This window comes from Akebia trifoliata, chromosome 14 (assembly GCF_017979445.1).
Source record: "Akebia trifoliata isolate Shusen 1 chromosome 14, ASM1797944v1, whole genome shotgun sequence".
NCBI classification, from domain to species: domain Eukaryota; kingdom Viridiplantae; phylum Streptophyta; class Magnoliopsida; order Ranunculales; family Lardizabalaceae; genus Akebia; species Akebia trifoliata.
The window spans coordinates 2,259,124-2,276,187 of record NC_141388.1 but is presented as its reverse complement, the minus strand read 5'-3'; the positions used below and the strand labels follow the sequence as shown (position 1 = coordinate 2,276,187).

General features: G+C 36.8%; 1 protein-coding gene across 3 annotated transcripts; it reads right to left on the bottom strand.

Annotated features, from left to right (window-relative positions):
- Positions 1 to 586: 586 nt before the first annotated feature.
- On the bottom strand, positions 587 to 12,662 carry LOC147385434 (RNA helicase family protein). 3 transcript variants are annotated; one of them, XM_086422111.1, is made up of 17 exons: positions 12,326 to 12,662; positions 12,087 to 12,238; positions 10,802 to 10,901; positions 10,505 to 10,720; positions 10,248 to 10,343; positions 8,017 to 8,292; positions 6,306 to 6,509; positions 6,039 to 6,191; positions 5,737 to 5,829; positions 5,131 to 5,345; positions 4,264 to 4,423; positions 3,805 to 4,078; positions 3,515 to 3,707; positions 3,201 to 3,387; positions 1,434 to 1,802; positions 1,170 to 1,294; positions 587 to 730 (listed from the first exon to the last, which is right to left on the bottom strand). In XM_086422111.1, the coding sequence occupies exons 1-17, from the start codon at positions 12,611 to 12,613 to the stop codon at positions 721 to 723; spliced, it is 3,111 nt and encodes a 1,036-aa protein (XP_086278237.1). In that variant the 5' UTR covers positions 12,614 to 12,662; the 3' UTR covers positions 587 to 720. The 3 variants fall into 3 exon arrangements, with proteins under 3 accessions (XP_086278237.1, XP_086278239.1, XP_086278238.1); XM_086422113.1 differs by lacking the exon at positions 12,326 to 12,662 and having other exon boundaries at positions 10,802 to 10,905; positions 12,087 to 12,123; XM_086422112.1 differs by lacking the exon at positions 587 to 730 and having other exon boundaries at positions 895 to 1,294.
- Positions 12,663 to 17,064: the final 4,402 nt, after the last annotated feature.

Sequence of the window (17,064 nt, the reverse complement as noted above, 5' to 3'; positions counted from 1 at the left end):
TTGTAACCAGAAGCTCTTATAAATTATAAACAAACAACTTTTCCAGAACAAGATTTCAGATTTCAGACTTCAGACTTCAGATTTCAGACTTTAGACTTCAGACTTCAGAAGTGCTACCAAACATACCCTTAATGTGTCGAAATGTTCAAGGTTTGACTGTTTCTCAAATCAAGGCAGGCTCCATTATTCTCGAAGCACCATCGTTCTCCTGACCAAGAGATTGCCTTTATACAAAATTTTAAACCTCATCTTGAACATCCCCGATTTTAACAATTTTGCATGAACCTAACCTAATACATTAGCAGCTTGAACAAAACTGGATCAGGCTTTCGCCCATTGTCCAAGATTCCACAGAATCTAGAAACTCAAGAGACTATATATAAACTGGATATGGATACTATAGACTAAAGACTACATATAACTGGATCAGATTCTTTCCGAAAAGTAGAATTCTTTCAGATCATACCCACCTCTACTCAAACCATACAAACGACTAAGCCGCAAGTGAGTTTACGATCAAGATGAAAGATTATTGAGCATTCCAAGTGCATCCTGGCAGGAATGAATCGACCCAATTTGCCAACCAATGTTTGCTTCTCTTAGCAAGTGAACTAGGGCCCTTTTTTTTTTTTTTTTCAGAGAAGTATTTTTAGCGGGCCAACCGAAAATTCCGCAAGGCAAGTAGGAGGGTCCCAGAGAGGGAAAGGCATACGGGGCAAATCAGCTAACCCTGTTAGCAAATAATGCAATGGATTTAGAAACTTAGTATAAGACCACACGTAGTATAGTAGTAGATGAAACCATTATATACATAAATTGGAAGGTGCAAGTTTACTGAGTAGGTTTGGATTCAATGCCGTCTTCAACTACTAATTACTAACCACTAACCTACCATCACTTATCAAAAATTAATTATCCATATAAGCATTAAAAATATGATTAATTTAACCTGTTATTAGAGTAACAAAAGTAGACTGAAGTTTTCCCCAAATTCCCATGACATATCCAATTTAACCACATACAAAATTACCACCACACAGGTTAACTAAACTGGTCGTGCTTGAGATAGATATAAATCATTAAGTTTCCAGAAATTTTTCGTTGATAAATCAGAAAGAATAGTATCAATCTTAGGGTGGGGGTGATAATAACAAAACTCATTTTAGTACCGTATATTTCGAGTGTGCAACAACTCAACAGCAGCAGCAACTACTCCCTCGCTCTCTGCAGAGATGTCCAGCCCTGGCTCCTCGATCTTCCTCTGAAGAAGCTTATCAAGTTCACCTCTCAACTTCTGCAAAACCCCATCAGAGATTTTTCCCATATCAGCCCGAAATTCCATTTCATTCTATTTTCATATTCACAGAACAAGCAGCAAAATAATTCAGTGGAAGTAACAATAAGGCAATAGAAAACTCTACGAGAGGGATTACCTTTATGAGATCTAACACACTCTTTGATGCCGAGAAATGAAGGTACCCTCCAAGCATTTCAATACCCTCGCCAGTTTTGCTTGGAATTAAACCGCCTCCAAAGAGAAGTAGAGCATAATCAGATATGTTTGTTGAATCTCTGATGTAAATGCTAGTTGTCTTCACCTTTTCACCGTAAACAATGTAAGGCAGAGGAAAGAGGTGAACACCAGCATTGACTGATGCTGGATGAATATCAACTTTCCCAACTTCTTTAGTGTAAAAAGACATCCGTTTTCCTCTTCTTTTGCACTGCACGACATTTGGGTAAAGCCCAGCGCATAGGACTGCACAGACCATCTCCAAATCATCGCTGTAGTGGTTGTAAGCCTGCAAGAAACATGTAATCGCTTGATCGTCCTAGAAGTTCATGGCTTTGAATTGATGTATCATATTCGTAGTAAAGGGAATATTTCATAATGCAGAATGTAAAAGCTCCATATATCTGCCATTAAACCCATGGACCACTTCCAAGACATGCTATAATCTAAAAGCCGCACCGACTGGTTGATCCCTACCATCTACTAAATTGATGTTTACATTTTTTCGCCCGCATTATGACCATTAGATTTTGGGTTCAGTCTGAGCTTATATAACAAGAGGAAAAGTGCAATAAAGCACGCTTTCACTTGTCCAGAAGAACGTGTCTATCGAAATTTTGGAGCTTAGAATGACCCACCACTCAAGGCGATTAGTTTAATGAGTCTCTTCTGGTCAAGGACAATCCCAGAGGTTGGTAAAAAATGAGATTGTCTGATCAATAAGAAGGCCGACTAGTTGGACCAGCAGAATGAAGGGGAGGTAGAGAATGCCACATCATAAAATATATTTTACTACACATACATGAGCTTTCAAACCTTAGGTCACCCCTTCATCCTAGAATGTATCGTGCTCTAATATCTCTCTTCTTCATTCACTTAATTCACTAAATCTATCAAAAAATGTAATTAGGTTAATATTAAGGTAATACAAGTCCATATCATAGGAGAGGTATGGATTTTATAACATCTCCATCAGCCATTGCCACCACCCATATTTATTTGGAAGGGAAATTCTATTGGAGATAAGGCTGCAACCCACGGTGTTCCTAAGAACCTGATGGCTATCTGGAATCATATAACCATCTTGTAAAATTCCCTCAAAAGGACTCAAACTTTATCTTTAAGTATTCTATAGTGGGGTTAATTTATGTCACCTTTTCATTTTCATTAAAAAATTATGTTCATTCTTATGTTCTACAATTAGACTTTTCAGATTCCTAACACCATTGGACTATGAGCCACCAACAAGTCAGACAAGATGCTTCCCATAAACAACAAAGTATTACATCTCATTCTCAATTTGTCTTCGTAAGTTAATGGAATGAGATGTCTCAACCGAGAGAGAACATGACATCGTAAAAAACAAAAAACAATGTCCTGATAAACAATCTACAAAAAGAACATTTGAAGGAGCCAACTCAGCTAAGTTGGTGAAGGCATGCGGAGTGCTGATCCCAAGACCTAGTTCAAAACTTGTTTATATTGTTCATCTAGGCTAAAAATGTCCATTTTTTATCTGTTATAAAATCACATGCTATAAAAACAAGTTCAATTACTAAAATTAAGTTTATGGCATGACACGATATACATCCCAATGAATCGTCTGAGCTATATACTGAATAGAGAGTGGATAGCATTTTGAAGTTTGAACCATATTAAAAAGATATAATGAAACCTCACTTTTTACCTTAGCTCCCTTAGTTTTGTTGACAAAGCCAATATTTGATAGTAGATCCAGAAACTGTTTTCTCATGTCATCCATCATTTGCAGGGTTACAGGGGATAAGAAATTCTCCCAACAGAATGCCCTCTCTCTGCCATTTCGCTTAGCATCCTTCCAACCTTCAAATGCTTTGAGAAGTGCAATGTGGTCGCTGCATGTAAAAGAAGAGCAAGTTCTCTATTTAGCACCGATATTAATCGTCAACCCTCACCAACAGCACGTGAAAATATTTCATGCTGCCAAAAAGAGATCATGGAACTATGTTCAATAGCCTTTACCTGCATGAATCACCAGCAAATGATCGTTTTGCAGAATCAGCATCCTCTTTCCTATTTATTGGAAGAACAAACGGGTCACGATGTGCAAGAGCAGAAGCAATTGTTAACGCAGGATCAAGACACTGAAAGATGGACCCAAAAAGAAGCATCTTTCCAATATTGGGGTCCAACGGCAGAGTGCAAAGATGACGACCTGATTGATTAAAATAATTTAGATTAGCAAAGAATACTAATTATGTATAAAAACCTAGGCATAGACTAATTATGTATAAAATCACAATGTTGGATACCGAGTGGGGTGAGCTCCTCCATATCATCCAGAGCCCCAATTGTTTTGAGAAGCTCAATAGCATTTTGAACAGAGAGAGGATCTGGTGGTTGAAGTGCCTTTGCTAAAAAAGAAGCAACAGTTCCCAACTGTAAGCTTTTGATGTGAAGGCATAACTCCTGCAAAGGCGTTCGGAGAATTTCGGGTAATTGATACTGTGGCATTGCGTCATGGATCATCTTTGGGTACAGCCTATAACAAACTCCAGGTTGTACACGGCCTGCACGACCTCGTCTCTGCACATTGTCTCACCATCACAACATCAAGGGAAACTTACAATAAGTGACTAATGTACTATAATTCATTTTGGGTGGGGGTGGTGGTAGTGGCTAGCAGAAATCAGATAATGATCTCAATCATGAACACACAATCTGCATTAACTGGTATTTTAGTGACCAATTTAGTTTTTCTGGTTCATTACCTGATGTGCTGAAGCTTTTGATATCCATGATGGTAGCAGGCAGGCCAGCTTGTTTAGAGCATCATAACTAGTTTCCTTTGCCTTTCCACAGTCTATGACGTACACAACATCATCTATGGTGATACTGCTCTCGGCTATGTTTGTTGCTAGCACAATTTTCCTGCAAAAATTGCAAACAGCGGATGACAAAATCATGTTTTCAGTAGAGTTCCAACTTCGGGGTTTGAAAAGTGGGGAGCATATAAATGACGCCATAACAGAGACTAGTAATGGAAAAGGCTAAAAAGACTAGCAATATGTGTATGCCAACTCTTAGGTACCCATCCAATAGACTCAAAGGACACACCACAGATCTCATACAAGAACTCATTTCATGGAGTTGAATGCCTGGTGAAATATGTTGAGATAATAATTTACGCTACATGTTGAGATAGAAGTATCTTAAAAATATCTATCTCAACATATAAGATAGACTACTGATGTGTCCACATATTGAAAGTTTGTGGAGGATTGACGTCTAATACTTCGTATCAGTGTTAGGATGCCAAGATGCATGTCCATATGTCTTTTACATTGTACAATTGTATGTTGGCTTAGTCAACTAGTTTAGCCTCCTTCTATTCTTTATACCATATTTAGGGTAAAAGAATATATACTATAGGTCTAGAAATCAAAAACAAGTCTCATAGATAGGAGGGGCAAAAAACCAAAAGGTTGAAAAATTCAAATATCCCACATACCAATAGATACAGTTGGGATCAGGCGAAATGGCGATAATGAAGATAACAATAATAGGCATAGCAATTACCATATATGAATTATCAAAAGCTTGAACCCTGAGTACAGCCATAAAGAGAAGGTACTTGCCTCATCTTACTTGGTGGTCTGTCAAATATTTCACGTTGATTAATGGTAGGCATTGAACCATGCAATGGGAGAACTAGAAACTTGCTAGAATTTTGAAGAAGGCTGTTCCCTTTAATTTTATCCAACAGCTTAGATATCTCATCCCAGCCAGTTAGGAATACAAGAATTGCACCATCACCTTCATGGCGACAAATATACTCAATTGTTGCTTCAACCTAGAAGTCAAAGATGACGGATCGATAAAATTGGGGAGATTATGAAAGATAAGAAGCATAAAACTGAAGCAGCAGATAAAGGTAGCATTGGAAGTGTCGAACTTTATTGCAATTTTCGCATTTAAATTGAATTGAGTTATGACACAAGTACATAACACAATTCCACTTCATTTCCATTCCGAGTAAATTATAACAACTCTCTTGAAACAAAATGCTCTGACCACAAACAGATAATTCAGTTAAAGAGGAACACAAGTCAGGGCAAGGGGATGTGAAGAAGCTAGACCCCTTGCTTCTGCTGTACGTGTGGCACAATTTAAAGAAGAATCCCCAATTCTTGCAGAAATAAGGAAACTAATATTGGCTTAGACCACTTTCTGAAGCTACTTACAAGACCCAAATCAAGCTGTGCACCAGACCAGGCTTCAAGAGAATGTCTTGTAGATGTGCTGTAATTTTTATAGTGAGAATCAACATCGATTTCCTACAAAAAAAAAAATAAAGCTATTATCATCCATAAGTATTTTAAAATTATACATGAGTCTTTCCAACTGAAAAGACATTTATTTGGTGCTTATAACAAACATGAACACCTCATAAGTCTGTTAAGCAAGACCAAAAAGGAAAAAAGATAATAACGAATCAATTCTTTTTTCTGTCAATTGTACAAAAAAGGAGGTCGAGCAGACCTACCTCAAACAACTCCATTAAAGGATCTTTCTTTGAATCTGTTTGTCTCCTCTTCCTTGCATTTCCTTGATAGCTGTCAAACTCTGATTTGATACTGTAGCGTGTTTTCTCCAGCATATCTTCTAGAAACACTTCTGATACGGGAAATGTGAATCCCTGGAGAACCATCTCAAAATATAAATACATAAAAGAAAGAAAAAACTACGTATTCAATACATTCAGCAAGGAAATTTTAAATTGTATTTTTGAAAATAAAGACTCATAACTTACTGGTATATGGATGGTTGGTGCATTTCCAAAGTATTTGGAGAACATGTCAGCATTGATGGTGGCACTCATTAGAATAAGACGCAGATTTGGACGACGAGTAAGAAGGTCCCGTAAAATTATTAAGAGAAAATCCTCATTCATGCCTCTTTCATGGATTTCATCCACTAGTAAATGGCTCACACCACTTAAATCTGGATGTTGAACCTGTTGTTTTGCACCCAATTCAGGAAGAAGAATGATAACTGTCACAAGCAATTTATTTATATCTAATGACAATAATTTATACGTATTGCACATTTGGTACAAGTTGTAGAGATCATTCAAGGGGAATATGTCATCCATAAATATTAACTAAATAAAAATTTTGGAGCACGGTAGCATATTGAGCAATGTGATTCCACACACAATCCACTTTGCTAGTTTCCGACTTCCCTCAACTTTTACCTACCTGGGCCAGGTATGGGGTGACATAATAGGGCGAAACAAGGAGCTACCAAGTTGTGATACTGGAAGTACTGTATTATGGCACGCCCAAGGAGTACCAGATCACACCACTATCATAATACAGCTGATGAAAGTGTGAATTAGAAAATGCTCAAGAACATAAAGAAATTTATATTATTTGCCTCAATCCCACATGCTATCTATAGCTGTGGACTGGACCAATCTGAGAAAGCCATGTGGCACATTATGGAAGTTCCCACACAACGATCTAACATCACACATGCCTAGTCACAATTCCACATCATCATGAATGAGTTCCAACATGAGATCGTAAGTCACATCATCAATTTACATTACACCAAAAAGGTCATGTGGCACAACGTCAACCTCTCATGTTGAAGATCACGTCCTCTCAATGTTTTGCAAGGTCGAATCAACCGATGAATGGGGCATATGGAAAAGGGCAAGGTTCGGAGTTATAGGCAGTAGACCAGTTCCACATGCCTCAACATTGTCCAAGGATGACATGTCATTACTAACAAGGGTGTTTAAGCAAGATCCCACATGGAAGAGATGACAAAGTGTGAAGTTTGTGCAACAAGCCCAGCACGTTTGTCAACGTGTCGCCAAGTCCTGACACACACCAGCATCAATAAGACTAGCTACATTAACCAAATATATCATTATGTATACCCCACATTCCTTGGGCAGTTTAAGAAATTCGAGCTTCTAGTATTACAGCTTTCTCATTGAAAGCTCCCTTGAGCAAGCATCAGCTCCTCTCCATTCTTCCTCCCCTCACACCTACACCTCTCTCTCCATGTACCCCAATGATGCAACGATGACAGAATGGCCAGTGATTTAGATTAGGTGAAAAGAGGAGCCACGCCACCCAACTTCATACTAGACAAGTATGCCTGTGTGCACCTAGCCATACCACCCCTACACATTAGACAACTTTGTTGGGGAGGTGACCCCTTTGTCATAGAAAAATGAGACACTAAAATAATCGACGTCAATTAAGCGGGAGAACAAGAATATTTCTTCATAGAAGGTAGAGTATGCCCTTTCACAACTTTGACGTATTTAAACCTAGAATAAATCGAATTATGTTACATCTAGCTCCACTAAAATAGGACATCAGCTATCGAAAAAATGGGAAGCAAAAAGGGAGATATAATTGAAAAAATTTGGGAAACCAGAGAATAACAATAACAGAACCTCTATCAAAAGGAATACGGATCAATGAGCGTGGAAATTTCCTTACCAACCGCCGGAGTAGTACCCCAGTGGTACAAAATGTAAGTCGTGTTTCTGCAGAGCATTTTGCTTCCAAGCGTATCTGGTAACCAACTGTTTCACCAAGATTCTCTCCCCTTTCCGAAGAAATCCGGGCTGAGACTGATATGGCAGATATACGACGAGGTTGTGTGCATATTATGTTGCAATCTGCCCCGCGAAGACATGATATTTCCTCTTCCAGAATAAATTGGGGGAGTTGCGTAGTTTTTCCACAACCTGTCTCTCCTGAAACTACCAACACCTGTATTATCGAAAAAATCTATTGAGCATTGGTACAACCACATAAATTCCATCTAAGCCAGCTATCCACATGTTAGTAACATACCCATTGGAAAATTCTAGTCAAAAATGAGGAATGTATCACATGTGCAGCCATTAGTTAGTCATGCAAGAAACCAAACTAAATCTCATAGATTAAAATAACCAAATATAAGAGTGGACTATTTTCCCATTGAATACATTTTCCATTTTGTGCAATGGGTGTCTCAAGCCCCATTAAATAAGGTGATGATCACAGTGCACATCCAAAACATTGCCAAGAAAAATTATTTAGGATGAGTAGACTAATTAAGCAAATCAGATGTATGCAAAACTGACGGTGCATGAAAACCAGATATTCTAGAGTACGACTTGTGCCAATGTAAACACGCCATGCCTGTTTTTGTATACGAGGCTTTGAGCACAAATGGGGACAAGACCACAAAATTGTCAAATTTATACCACCAAATACAAAACACAATAACTTAGGAATTTCATTATGTAACTGTGAAAAAAATCCAAACATGTAATTCTAAAATAATGCAAAATCGACAAAAGGATAAATTTAATTTAATTTAATTTTTATAAAATATGACTTGAATCCTAGGAAGTTATTCAAATGCCTCATAGATAAAATATAGATGAATGTTTTAAGGCAGAAAAACTTCAAACTGAAAATTAAACAAGGTTATTAACAATTACAAATCCGCAAAGAGAATGGACTTGCATGACTAGTGTAGTTAAATATGGTACTTTTTTCATAGAAAAGGGGTGACAAGATAAAAGGCATATGGAGGAATTTTTTTGCAAAGATGGATAAAGAGTGCAAAATCAACCCAATTAGATGGGAGAGGTTTGTTGTCCTAATGAGAAGAGGGACAGCAGCAAGAATCAGGAAGCTAAAGGATATCTTGGCTCTATAAGATAAATGGCATTAGAAATTTGGATGAACATGAAGAGTGTGTACAAGGCCAACAGATGGTAAATAAAGGTATATAGAAGGTGGTTAGGACTTGGGATGCCACTGCTGCAGCCCATAGTTCAATGTGGGTGGCAACTGCTATAGCTAGAGTAAAATAATACAAAGGGGGCAAGGTTTAAAATTGAGTCGAAATAGAGTTTGGTTTCAAGTAGCTGTTTGGTGTGGAAAAGTTCTTCCAATGCCCACATTTCCTGAGGTTCTATCTTGGGAGGGCCAATTACAAGTGGCCCTTGGAAGATCAGGGATCTAAACCTATAAGATACATATTGACTATCAGCTTAAGCTAGCATATTAAGTTTCCCTCTCCAACCTTCCTACTTTTTCTTGTCCAACTTTTTTCAGTTTCCTGATTTTCCAACATGTGTAGGGACACTTGAGGTTTCCTTTCACCAAAAAGGTGATAATGAGTAGGATATGCATTTAGACAATGATCTAAGGTCTTGGAAAGTGAGGGAACATGGGTGTTAATCAAAAGAGATATATGTTCCAAAACCAAGAAATTCATACATGTGGGGTCACTTGCTAAGTATGGGTCTTTTTGTAACTTCCAGTTTAGTGAATCGATTGTGGCTTTTTACATGTCCACTGTAAAATTTGCACAAGTAAACATCAAAGACTGCAGAAATTTTCAGTTAACTCAAGAGATTTGTGAACTCACAGTAATTTAGAATATATTTTGTGCTCCACGCTATTATTGGACTCTTACTTTAAATTATGAGATAACTTATAAATTTTGTTCCAAAAAGTAATATTCTCTGCATCTACATTCCCACAAGATAAAAGAGGGGTCGACAAAGATCTCAACTTTAAAATATAAAAAATGTTGAAAACCCTTTTAAGAGTACACATTACATGTAAGTATATGACAGTGAGATTGCTTGATATACAATCTCATCAAAAGCATATGAAAATAACTAAAAAAGTGGTGTGCTAATTTATTAAATTAACAATCCCACCTGATTGTCTGTGACAGCCTTCAAAAACTGAGCCTTCATTTTATATGCTGGTAGATTTTCTCTGAACGACTGCATTGTCTTTGAACTTTCACTTGCCTGAAAATAATAAATGAAGGACACACGGGTAATAAACTGATCTTTGAATTATCAAATAGAAGTCCATCATTACTCTCTGACTCACCTCAGAGTTTAGCTTTCTGCCATGAATAGTAATTGTTGATGGTATTGCACTAAATCATATAAACGCATACACATACCTTCATTTTATCCTGTTTATGCTTAAGTTCGGCACTAAATTTCTCCTTGGTAGTATCCACCTCCACCAGGGGACCCGAATTTGGTACAGTTACAGCAGGTAATGATTTATTGGCTCCCTGACTTGAGTCACCAGAAGAACCATTAATAGGTACTGCTCCACTTGAGCCAGCTAAGAGATTTTCTACTCTTCTCTCGGTCTCCGTGGACATTCGAATCTGCAGGAAGGTTAGAAAATGAAGCTTATACTTTGATGTGAAAAAAATATAGATCAAATTTGTCATGTACACATTTGGCACCTCTTTCTGTGTCGATCCATGAAGTTCATCAAGATCTGCCCGGTAATTCGGCAATGGAACTTTGCTGACAACAAGGGTCTTTCCTTTGTTGTATGCATGGCTTTCTTTCCCCAAATACAAAATCAGAAATATAGGGCTATCAGATTGGAATCAATTCAGTGGCAATTTAAGCAACATGCATCTCAATAACATTCAAGTGGCTCGAGCTCTTCAAGACAATGGAGCATTTTACATTACAAATTTAAAGAAAAAAAAAAACCACATTAAAAGTAAGCCAGTTTTGGATCACTATTTTCACACCAAGGAAAAAATTATAGTTCTTAGTGAAAACACTTTCAAAATATCATATTTTTTTTCTGGCACAAAAATGAGGATCCAAACAGGTCTTCATTATTTGAGATGAGGCCTTTATACAAAATAATTCAAAAGCAACAAATTTGGGTTATATGTTCAAGAAAACAGTTTATGTAAATTTAACTAGAGAGAGAAGCTCGAAAATCTACTCTCTTTGTATAGTAATTCAACAAGTTATCGTTGTCATCATCGTAAAAAGCACTATCCTAGGGATTTGGAGTCAGCTAAACAAATCATGTTCATCCATTCCACTCTGTCAAACGCCACATCTTCTATTATCGAAAGTGTATTCAAATCCACTTTCACTATCTCAACCCATGTTTTCAACTTGAATATTTCATCTAATTGGGCCTATAATCAGCCTTCGTTAACATGCTCAAATCATTTTAGTAAACCTTCTCTCAATTTAAAGCTTATTGGAGCTACTCTTACATTTATCTTTCCTAGTCTTTCCACTCATCCATCTAAAACATCCACATCTCTGCTACACTCACATGGCATTCCAGGAGCACACCTCCATTTTAACCACCTAGCTCTGATCCTACAGATAACATCATCCTCAATATCTCCATCCTTGTATATAGTAGAACCAAGATAAAGAAGAGTTCGCTTCAGGATATTAAAGTAATTCAACCGTCGTGAACCCCAACTCTTACAATAAATTCAATTGAAGCAAAAATAACCGAAACAATTGACCAAATCACAACTTATCAATAAAATAAAAAAATCCCCAATTCATTGCATATACATAGTCATCCAATTGGAGCAAGACATAATATTTCACAAAGGGATTTGAAGCAAATGTGAAACATCGACATTAAATTATAAATTTGTCTTCAAATATGGTTAAAATTGAAATTTTGAAATGTTGTTAAATTTGAATTGGAATCCGTGACAAATGCTCCGAATTTAATAACAACAAACAACTTACAAGTAAAGTCCTAGCTGATGAGCCATATCATCCAGTATCTGTACCCCTTCACGTCCATAGTTTTTCTTAATTATCATCTCCTGATCACCTCCTGTTTTCATCTTCTCCATCTTACTCCACCATTCATCCTCATCAAGAACTTCTTTCGGATTCTATTAAACATTAAATTAAACCAACTCAGGGTTTTATGAACTAAAGCAAAACATGATTCTGCAAGTCTTACAAACCCTAGATAATACCTCTGCAGAAATCTGTCTAAGTCGCTCAGCTCGCCATACAGGATCCCACCAACGCTGCTCTCCACGACCTCCGCCACCACCACGTCCAATTCCACCGCCACTACGGCCACCTCCGCCGCCGCCTCTTCGGCCTCCTCCACCTCCTCGTCCGCCTCTGCGACCACCTTGATAGTTGGGACGGTAAGACATAGAGGTTGTGCTCTGCAACCGAATCGCAAACCCTAGATTCCCAACCGACGGAGTCTTATAAAATGAGTAGAAACTACAGCTTAAGAAGCGCGGGTGCATCAAATTTCTCAGCTTAGCTGTGCTGCTTCAATGTGAAAAAAGGCGCCTGCTTCGCTTCATCGTTGAGTTTGAGGATCTCTTTAAACACTAAATGGGCTCTATCAAACCCGGCCCAAACCCATTTATAACAAAGCCCAAGGTGAGCTTCCTACAAGTCATGATGAGGCCTCCACGAATGAAAGATTTAAAGGGCAAATACGTAAAGATTTTGTTTATAATCCACTCCTTCGTAATGGACTCCCTAAATGAAAAAATTAAATACAAACAACATTAAATAATAGGAGATTGGAAATAAAAATATATTTCTCACATCCATTCTCCATCACATTGTGGAAATAAATATATCAGCTACATCGATCTAAAAATATTTGGTAGGCGAAACCAGTCTTATATAGATATATGGGCAATCACTCATGAATTGCGATCCAAGACAGTGTTTAAGTCGCACATTTTTATTAGATAATAAACACATTGGGCTGCGTGTAATATAAAAAATGGCTTGATTAGGAGCACAATGTGTCTTGAACTCCTATCAAAACGTGTAACAATCTAAGAAGTAAAAAAAACCTTAATTTATAACACAATTTATCATATAGAACTTCTTATATAATTATATATAATAAAAAAAATTGATGACGTACATAATTCAATGTTTTTTTTATAATTAAACTTATTGTCAAAAAAAAAAAGCCTTCAATTATTTCATGACATTGGAAGAGTACAAGAGACAGTAACATAAAATGCTGAAAATGCCCTCATTTTCAACCAATTGTCAAAAAAAAAAAACTTTCAATTTTTTGGGTGATCAAGAAAGGACCCTATACATTATGGTGCATATTTGAGATGCCACTATAATTTCAAATTGTGATGACATGCCCTTGACTTCAATCTTCTCTCATGGACTAATGAAAAATGACTTAAATGCGATAATCTTCAACCCACTTGTTGCCAACAAAAAAAAAAAAAGTCGTTGATTTTTCTTCTTAAAATCAGTAATCTGCGAACTGTTGGACATGATTTTTTACCCTCGTCTTCAATTTTCACATTTTATTTACTTCAACCTTCAAACCCCAAAATAAGACAGTTTTTTTTTTTTTCACAAGTAGAAAATGATAGAATTTTAGATAGAAAAATCAAGGATTTTCTATAATTAAGGTGAGGTTTTAAAATTATGGATTCGATATAAAATTTAATATATTAAAAATAATTTATCATAGAAGTTGAAGATGACAAATATTTTGGGAGAAAAGGCAATATTTTTTGTCTAGAGGTTAAAGATGAAACACTTATATAAGAGAAGATTGAGATGGGCATGTCATCAGTTTGACAGCTAATATCTCGAATATACACCAAAACATGGAGAAATTGTCTAAATCACACTTAATTTTCCCTCATAAATTGTCGTCTTCGGTCATAGAGTAAACTCAGTATCTTATATAATATGTTGGGGTTACTATACTTTTTGTTAAACTCAAACAACTAATGAGACATAATTTACGTATATGTAATATACTAGACCGTTAGGCATTGTTAGGCCTTAGCCTCGATCGAATTTAATGGGTTGAAAAAAATTGAGTCCAACCCAACCTTTTCAGACTCAAGATAAAGGCCCATAAGCCTTTTTTTGGTGGACCAGTCCAGTTAGCATCCCAATGGGCCCAATTGGCATCCCTAGTCATGGCACGCCGTGAACATGAAAGGCATGTGTCCACCACAAATTTACAAAATTACAAAAATGATCATCAATCAGAAGAGCATGATTAAAAAAAGATATTTGGGCTTCAAACCCTAGAAAGATTGCTCAATAAAGTTAAATTCCACCAAATTGGGATAAAAATTGATGGGATGGCGAGACCTAAAGTAATATGGTTGGTGTGACCGACACATGGGACCATTATACATAACAATCATGACTTCCATAAGATTTTGACTAATTTATAGTACGAGGGTCTACTAAAATGTGGCCAAGGGCTTGTAAGCCCGCATGAGTGGAGGTGGTCGGTCACATTTTGCTCCTCCAATGGTGGAACAAATTATTTTTTATTGGCCAACTATTGTGGTAAATTGTCTTAAATTTGATAGATCAAAGATCTGGAGATTGTTTGTTCCACCTTTGCCCAAACCACATTAGACATGAATATAATAATTATCATGTCTGTATCATAAATAAAAAAGAAAAGAAAGGTGGTAGATTTTACACATGACCATTAATGTTTTGTTGAATGTTGGGAACATCATATTAAAACCAATGACATGTCGCTTGACCTGAGTCTTTTTGTGAAAGATTAATAAAAACGACCTAAATGCCCTTATTTGTAATTCTTTAAACATAAAAAATCCTTGTTTTTTTCTTTTTAAAACTGGTAACTTTCGACTTTTTGGTAAAAAATTTATCTACGCCTTCAAACATTTTATGTTCCTAGCTCATTAGACCTTCAAACTTAAAGTACAAGTAGGGTTGTCAATAGACCCTTAATCTCCATCCTTTATCGATTTAGAATAAGTTTAACCTAGACCCAATCCCAATGGATTCAGATTAGATTTGGATTCAGATTTTTGAGCTTTATAAAATTGATTAATCCATTTTTTTGGAAAATTAAATCATGTTTCTTTTTGTTGGGCAAAATTTTATGCATTTCAAACTATCATAAAGAGTCAAATTTTAAATATATTTATCCAAATAAAAGTCCAAAATCATTTATTTGACCATATATAATATACATACATACAAAAATATAGTAACATGTCACAATGGGCATTGTTAGACACTAAGGGTATGTTTGATTGCATGGAAAGTGACTTTCCATGGAATTTGAAATCCATAAAAAAATAGTGGTAGAAAAGAGGTAGGGTTGGAAAATCAAATTCTATTGTTTGATTACACTTGGATAAAATCATGAAAAAATTATATGGAAAAAAAGAAGAAGAAGGAGATAAGGAGGAGGATAAAAAAAATGAGAAGAGGGGAAGAGGAAGAAAAATAAGAAGATGAGGAGGAAAAGGGATGGGAGAGTATGTTGTGGTGGTGGTGGCGACGATGGGGAAGGAACTAAGTGAGGAAGAAGATGAGGGGAGAACATGATGGTGGTGGTGGCAGAAGAGATGAGGGATGGAGAAAGAGAGAGAGAGTGGTCGGAGATGGTAATGATGAAAACGACAATAACGATGGTGACGATGACGAGGTTATTATGATGGTGGTGGTGGTGGTATGGAAGAAGAAGATATGAGTGTGGAAGAATTGGAGATGAAAATTTTGAGTAGATTTCACTTTCCCACCCATATGAGTGGGAAAGTGAAATCCATGTTTTGGTAGACTTTTTTGTTGAGGTGAAAAATGAATTTTCATTTCCATGTACAATCAAACACTTGAAAATGTCATTTTCCATGAAAAATGATTTTCCACCTTATTTTCCATGTGCAATCAAACATACCCTAAATCAACTCAAACTTTATGCTGATTTTTTTTTAAACACAACCATCCTTTGTGACCTCAATGTCGAAGTCCAAATTTTATTTTTTTTTCCAAGTGAACTAGTTTAATAGTCCACTAGACCCAATCGAGAGTCTTAAAACAATGTAGGGTTTTGGGAGAAACAAATGATAATGGAATTTTGGGCAAGAAAAAATTAAGAATCTTGTACAATAAGTCAAGATGAGGTTTGTGGACACGGGATTTCGAGTGTTTTTCAAATATCCCTCCACTTTGGGGTGTTTTGGAGTCGCCACCATTCAAATTAGTAAAGGGGTGTGAATGGTCACCCGGATTGGTGTTTTTGAAAAATCATGTCATTTTGACATCCTTTTGATGACTCTCGTAGAATAAGGTGCATGGTCCAACCTTTGACTCAAAGGTAAGGGGATCCATTTATGGAGTAGGGAAGGTGTTAGGCACCCTACTCCACCCACGTAATGTGGTAACCTCGGATTCGGTTTTTTGGAAATAAAAAGAAAATGAAAATAAAAAAGAAAGGAAATCGATGTGTGCCCTCAAACATGAGGGACTTTTAATGTTGGATTCAATCATTAAGGGCACCCTTATATAGAAGGGGCCCTATTGTGATTTAACCCATGGTGGTGTGTGCAAATGTGTGGGAAAGGGGAAAATAGAAGAGGGGATGTGGAGGGGGTGTTCCTTTTGTTGAACCCACCTTGTCCTCGAGTTGATCTTCGAATGTGCTTCCCTTGAGTTGACTTGGACTTGCTTGAAGTTGTGGAAGATTGAGTGGAGTTGAGAGTGAGGTGTTGAGAGTAGAGTGTTGAGATGAGATGAGAGAGGGTTGAGTGTAGTGAAGAGAGTAAAGTAGAGAGTTGTAGTGTTTTAAGGATTCTTTTCTCAAATTCTCATTAGTTGTGGTGAGGGGAGAATGGAGGGGTTTTTATAGAGGTTAGAGAGATATTTTGAGGGTATAATGGGGTGAATGAAGAGAATAATGGATAATGGCATGGGTTTG